The 7619-nt window shown below is 42.5% G+C and overlaps 1 protein-coding gene across 1 annotated transcript; it reads left to right on the top strand.

The window, feature by feature from the left end:
• The first annotated feature begins 3317 nt into the window (after positions 1-3317).
• On the top strand, positions 3318-4802 carry LOC147456057 (expansin-A1-like). The gene is made up of 2 exons (XM_086514634.1): positions 3318-3667; positions 3766-4802. Exons 1-2 carry the CDS (start codon positions 3490-3492, stop codon positions 4389-4391), a joined length of 804 nt encoding a protein of 267 aa, XP_086370760.1. The 5' UTR covers positions 3318-3489; the 3' UTR covers positions 4392-4802.
• The last annotated feature ends 2817 nt before the right edge of the window (positions 4803-7619 follow it).

Genomic DNA, 7619 nt, shown 5'->3' with positions numbered 1-7619 from the left:
CCTACGCCCTGGACTCGTGTGCCCTCTACACAGACGGGTGGTTCATCCTTGAGATGACGTCACCGTCGTTCTGGAGGCGGTGGTTTATGGTAGCCGTTCTACCGATTCATCCACACCACCGAGAGAGCGTCCACCACTCTCTTCAGTAGATAGTTCACTGATGGACACACCACGTACACCTTGGGGATCACATGAGCATGATCCTAGCAAGGTGTACAGAAGCACATATGGGGCTGTTGTGGCAGATAGGGTGGGAAAGGAAATGCGATAGAGGATTCGATAGCTTTGTACGATTCAGTTTGGTCATACTGTGATGGATATTTGGGAAAATCTCGATCTTGAGAGAAAGAGTTACATTGTCGACGCCATTCAGAGAGAGTACAGGCTGGCAGAGGGGTACGATTAGGTCTCGAACGCCTGTATTTTGAGCGTGGCGAGGTCCACAATGTCACACCGTCGGTCAGAGGCCAGAGACAGGTTCAATGACGGCGATCCCAATCTGGCATGGTTGGACGCAGAGGATTGGATTGGGATTGCACGAGAGACACAAGACAATCCCAATAGATTTCAGCAGCAGAGAGATGCAGCCAGAGCACGTTTGGAGTCTACTGGAGCGTCATATCTTGGGAGTGGAGGCTACGATATACTTCGACATGAGTTTTTAAGTATTATACGTATGCTTTAAATTATTGATAGTATATATATTATTTGAAGATTTATCTAATGATTAAACCATAATTTTGTAAGAAGTTGCCATGAAGCGCCTGTCGACACGCCAAGAGGAGAAGTATGGGTACAAGCATGGACTTGTGGCCCTTTTGATCCAGCTGCAGGAGAAGAGAGAGGACATCGATTGGGAGGCATTACCATGAGGGCTTCTCACTCAGTGATTATTTGCAAATGTACAGTTTTGTAGTACTTATGTTTATGGTTTATGGTTATGTTTATGGTATGGTTAAGGTTTGATAATCAACTTATGTTTATGGTTTTTGTTTATGGTTATGGTTATGATTATGGTTATGGTTGTGCAAGATTATGGTTTTGCTATGGTTATGGTTATGGTTATGGTTATGGTTATGGTTATGGTTATGGTTGTGCAAGGTTATGGTTATGGTTTTGGTTCAGGTGATGGTTATGTTTTTTCTATGAAGGTATAGCAATCGTGCTATGGTTATGGTTGTGCAAGGTTATGGTTATGGTTATGGTTTTGGTTCAGGTGATGGTTATGGTTTTGCTATGATGGTATAGCAATCTTGTGATGGTTATGGTTATGATTATGGTATAACAATCAAGTTTAGATCATGGTAATGGTAATGGTTATGGTATAGCAAACAGGTTATGTTTATGGTTTTACAGTTTTCGACTCATGTTTTAATCATGTTAACAAGTTATGTTATTCTTACAATTTTGCTAATTGCCATACACTCGCTCTTTAGCGTTAGCTTGTAGGTGGAGTGCGGTTTCTTGTGCACTCTTCCTTTAAACAGAGAGGGCTATTTTCTTTTGCTGCAATATATGTAGCATTAGTTCTCAGTCCTCTCTGCCCAATTTTTTTTTTCATGTTTTGGTCGTTGGTACAGGTTACGGTATCACTGTCAATAGAGCCAATGAAATGAGCGTTGGAATTTAATTTATTAATATCTGTGCTTGTTCCGTTGATTATTCCGATGCTTATTAATAGGCCTACTCCGACGCCTGCCACACCAATAGTCATACCGACGCAACGATATCGGCGTCTCTTCTGAGGCTTATTTAAGCGCTTTTTAGTTTAAAAATTAGCACTATTTCGTCGGTACCTTCGTCGACTTCTGCGCGACCTCTTGTAGTGAGAGAACTAGAGCTTAGCTTGTCGGAGGTTTATTACAAGCGGTTGCCCGTCATGTGGTTATGTCTGTCCTGGCACGACATGGCATTACGGGACACAAACTCCCATGCACTATGGGTCGGGAGGCAAAAGCAGCATGGAATGACAAATTTGTAAGATTGGTTAAATTACAATTTAAATCGGTGATTATAAAGATTATAGTTGATGATTTGTTATTGTTATTGCTAACTTAAAAGAATATCACTCTTAATCGACCAACACGAGAGATGGTCAAGTTTCGAGAGCGGCATACAAAATTTGAAACTTGACGATGATTGTTCGAAAACAACCACATCTCTCGCGAGTACTTCAACGCAGTGATTGGATCACTACAAGCGATAAGTTTAAACAAATAATTTTGTATCAATTGTTTTGAGCTGTTGATATTTGCTTAACTTGGTTTGGGTTTATGTAGAGTCAAGGTGATCAACCGTATGTGCCTGTGGACGACGATGAGGAGGAGGAGGATTAGATAGAAAAATATTTGTCCAAAATTTCATAAAAAATCCCAATGTGACACAATGTATATACAACTATTTTCATTATATTTGTAACTTTTTTGTCAAGGTAAAGTTAATTCAAATTCAATTTTTTTTTCTTGTATACTCTTTTCAAAAATAATTGATGTTTCATTGTTTGGGTCACCCAATTGAGGATGGCCAAAATGAACATCTTTATTTTTGAATAATCGTTTAGCGATAATACGCACGATAATAGTAGCGACACACGATAATATCCACGTATATTGTTGCTTAACCACTATTGCATTTTTTATCGTTAATATTGTCGCATACACAATATTTAATCTTTTTATTTTCCTTTGTTTTTTCGTGACAATGCTAGCGATTGTGGAATACCCCTCATTAAAAAATGTCAAAACATATATATTTGAAGCTTTGGTTAGCAAAAAGAGTACACATCACTACAGCCCGTCCCTTTTTGAAGTTTGCCCCCTGCACATGCCCAGAAAAACTTTTTCGGTGAGCCGTGTAGGTTCATGCTCCAACCTCAACAGTATGGAGGGACAAGGCCTAAGGGGTTGAAATTCAGGGTTCATGAGCTAATTAATGGCAAGAGGACTAAGAGCTTAGCCTGTCGGAGGTTTATTACGAGCGGTTGCCCGTCATGTGGTAATGTCTGCCCTGGCACGACATGGCATTACGGGACACTGACTCCTCCAACCAAAGCGTACAGGCCGCATTTCCTGATGACCCGACCTCGAGCGACGAGGATGCAGAAGGAACCTGGACCATATAATTAGGAGTTGCCGGCCACGGTCATCGAACAGTCATTTAGTGAGATGCATGTATATAGCCCGGCTACACCTGCCGCACCAGAACCACGACTAGCTGCCAGTCTCCAGCTGCATGTTACTCACGTACAGTCGCCATTTTACGTACATGTCGATGGTCCATCAGCTGGCTGCTGTCCTCTTGCCATGCTGATAAGTACTGCTTCTCTCCCATCTAGTGAGAAACCCACCTCTATAAATTAGACGCGCTACAATCCACACCCAGCCCTCGACCAGTCAAACGCAGCCGCCCAGCACCCCTCAGCCCTTCGCTGCAAATTTTCGGCACTGCCCCACCTGTTCGAGCTCGATTCTGCCCACGTCGCTGCTCAGGATGGCACGTACTCCCTTACGATCACTTCTGGTTACGCTATTGCTGCCCTGCTTCGACATCCTGCACCAGCTGAAACCTGCCTCGGCCTCCTACTACGGCGGCGGCAGCTCTCAGCAAACTGGCTGGACCAGCGCTCACGCCACCTTCTACGGGGGAAGTGATGCATCTGGAACCATGGGTAAGTACGGACGCCAAGCCTCTATTTATATGTACGCACCTTTCTGCTTCCTGTACATAAGTACTCTCCTAACATTAAGCACAATACGATGCATGCAGGGGGTGCGTGCGGTTATGGCGACCTCTACTCCTCCGGCTATGGCACCAATACGGCAGCCCTGAGCACTGCCCTCTTCAATGCCGGGCTCAGCTGCGGAGCTTGCTTCGAGATCCGGTGCGATGCAGCGTCCGACCCGCAATGGTGCGTCCCAGGATCATCTGTGATCGTGACTGCCACCAATCTGTGCCCGCCAAATAATGCGCTGCCCAACAATGCGGGCGGGTGGTGCAATCCTCCTCTCCAGCATTTCGACATGGCACAGCCCGCATTCGAGAAGATTGGAGTGTACTGGGGCGGCATCGTCCCGGTGGAGTATCGGCGAGTGCCATGCGCGAAGAAGGGCGGCATCCACTTCACCATGAACGGCCACTCCTACTTCAACCTGGTGCTCATCACCAATGTGGGCGGGGTTGGCGACGTGCACTCGGTCTCCGTCAAGGGATCGCGCACGGGATGGCAGGCCATGACCAGAAACTGGGGCCAGAATTGGCAGAGCAACGCGCTTCTGGATGGCCAGAGCCTCTCCTTCCAGATCACCACCAGTGACGGCCGCACCCTCACCTCGTACAACGTGGCGTCTGCGGATTGGCGCTTCGGCCAAACCTTCAGCGGCGACCAATTCTAGGAACAGCAGGCAGTTATTATTAATGTAGCTAAAATACCATATATGACACTAGCCATATCGTTCATTGAGGAGCTGTATTAAATCTCCAGAGCTGAGGCTGCACCACACTACGGTGCCCCCCACACATACGGGGCTAATAGTTATTTGGCTTGATAAGACATGGATGTGACAAGGTGAGGGGGGGATCCAACAACACCCCTCCTAGGAGTAGTTATCTGAGCGGAAGGGGGTAACTCAAAACGATTATCCCCGCCTATTGTGGGGGGGGGGGGGGACCCCTAATTCTTTGAGGAGCAACCACTAATCAGATTGCTTGTATTTGGAGCAACCCCGGTCCCCTTGAGTGCTAACTTGTAGATTTATGATGATTCTTAGGTAAATAATCAAAACTCATGATGTTGCCATGCTCTCTCCTTTTAGTGCAGAAAGATGTGTGACTTGACCACCTATATCCTATTCAATTTCCAAAAATAGGAAGTTGTGGTTTGTGCATTATGGTGTGTGTGGGTACTTGGGTCAGACAAAACCTCATAATTATTATTGCATATGCTCTTCTACCCTTAATGTAAGGACATGCTCTCTTGTGGGAGAGGGGCCTCTGTAGTTTGGTTCTCCTTGTTTATGCATCACATTTGTGGAAATGAATGTGCACACTTCAAGTAGTTTTCACACTTTCTTGGGGGATTTTTTTTTTGGCAATACTCTGTCCAACTGGAGAGAGTTAAGATAGATTATCATAGTAGCACATACAAGGTCTTCATGTGCTTCTTGCTTGTCATGACATAGGCAAGCTCTCGTCTTATCTACATGTTTCTTTATCCTGGGATGTTGACCATCCATCTCCTTCTTGACTTTGTGACATGCAATCAATTGCAAAGAACGGATCTTCCTTTTATGGTTTCCTCTTCACAGCCCACACTTCGGTCCATGCAAAGAAAACAAGCTATTATCATTACTTCAAAGCAACCACCTCAAGACAATCCCCCTTCTTGCTCTCTATAGAATTCTTTACATGGGAGATTTGCAATATTTTCTAGTGAAGCAATCAAGCATCTAATACCGAACGACCCAAGTTAGAAGTATGGTCACTCTCAGACTTGAGAAGTTTAACTTCAAATCCTAGAAAAAGTATAACAATTATTGAAGCTAGTGTACGTAGCTATCATTGGAGTCAATTTGCAATTGTTCTTGTCATTATCACATATGACAATAAGCAACGATATTGGTTTGCTAGGAACATTGTTCCATGCCGAAAGTAGCCAACTTACATCTAAAGACACCCTCGATAGGTTATGTCACTCATAAGCATGTAAATATAGCTCATAAGTTAGCATAAGGTGTTTTACAAATTTCTAGTTTACAACATATAGGAGGACCCCATTTAAGGGGTACTTACAAGTTGAACAAAAAAAGAGTGCTTTTTATTAATGCAATGTGTTTAGATAAGGAATCGTTGCAATAGGTGTTGAATGTAGATGCTATAGACATGGAGGCCTGGTTATACCTATGCAATTTTTTTTTTCTATTACAAAGTTAAGAACTTGTATGTATCCTCCATGGTCTTGGCAATTCTTGGATGGTCACTGTATATGGTCCATGGGTAATTGTGAATACATGAGGTCGCTTGTATGCAATTAGGGAATAGTTGGACTTGTACAATGATACTTCAGTATTGTCCTAAGTTAGTGGTTAACTAATCTATGTGTCATATTGAAAAATTGACGCAAGAAGATAGGACGCAATTGTGTTGGCGTATTGCAGTATAGATCTACTCACTTCATTTTCTTCTTAGAGGTTGTGTCATAATTCAGTTGTAAATACCTTAGAATGGAATATTAAATTAGGCTTAGAAGTCTATAGCATCTCGGGAGGCTAGATTGAGGTGAATGTATGTTGATTCTCTGTAATTTCCCCTTTCCCCTCTCTTATACTATGACTTGGCTGATGGAGCTCCTGATCTTGTCTCTATCATTGACATTGTACGAATAAATAAAGAAGTGAAGTGTGCCACATTTTGAGAGGCTAGATTGAGGTGAACGTATATAAATTCTTTGTAATTTTCCCTTTTCCCTCTCTTATTCTATGCCTTGGTTAATTTAGCGCTTGGTTTTGTCTCTATCATATCGTAAGATGTGTAAGAGTTTATCTCCTCTTTTCTTGTGTATTGTTATGTGTACCTTTGTGTGTGTGTGTGTGTGTGTGAACACCTTCCCGTTCTACCTCTTTGTTTACCTCTCTATCATGCCAAGGTTAATTTTCAAATATGGCCAAGGGTGGTAGCTCATCCTTCTCCTAAGAATGGTACTAGAGCAAGGTGACACTCTTGGAAATGCAACCACCACCAAAATGAAGTTATGTCCTAAGAATTATAGTCGTCAATATGCTCTTGAGAGAACAATGACTCACAACCATAGAGTTCTTGTTGATCAATCATTAAGAGCTAAGTTTGATTATTTTCAAATCTCTACGTAATTTTTTGTCGTATTAATTAGCTTTAAGGATGGGAAAGAAGAAAAGGACGAATGTGCCTATTACATTTAAATTGACCCATATATGAGTGATGAAATTGAATAAAATCAAGATAGAATCATGCAAACATTAGGAAGGGAATGGGGTCTAAGGAGGCTCCCCTCTTTATTTTCCATGGGATTATTATGGAATGGGCAAATGGGTGGATGCTATGTGGCTCGAAATAGTGGGTATGGCAGGGCCTAAAAGTAAGTGGTCATAGTTGTACTCTTTTAAAATATAAAAAGAGAATCCTTATAAATTCAAAATATAGAAATTTTCTTTAAAACATTGGGGATAAAAATCAATCCTTTCTCTCTCTTGTGGCTGCTAGTTTCTCTCGCCCCTAAAACGGGGTCCCTCCAAAAACTTGCTAATCATTCCCTCTCTCTCTCTCTCTCTCTCTCTCTCTATATATATATATATATATATATATATATATATATATATATATTTCACCATCTCTCACTTCTTTTCACTCCCCCTTGCAAGCTGCATCTCTTTCCTCAATGTCACTTTTCCCTCCCAAAAAGCATTGTAGCTATAGTTTGAACCTCCTTTCCCTCCTGAAGGTTTCTGTATTCTCCTCAAGCTTACCTCCTGCTAAAGCAAACCATTGCTATGTGAACCTCACTACACACCTCTACCTAAAGCTAAATATCATCATCATATAACTCTGGTAGATCTTCCATTTTTCTTTTCTCAATAGGTTTCCTGCTC

Source organism: Adiantum capillus-veneris, chromosome 6 (assembly GCF_014529385.1).
Source record: "Adiantum capillus-veneris isolate H3 chromosome 6, ASM1452938v2, whole genome shotgun sequence".
NCBI lineage: Eukaryota > Viridiplantae > Streptophyta > Polypodiopsida > Polypodiales > Pteridaceae > Adiantum > Adiantum capillus-veneris.
This window is presented reverse-complemented; position numbering and strand designations above follow the sequence as displayed.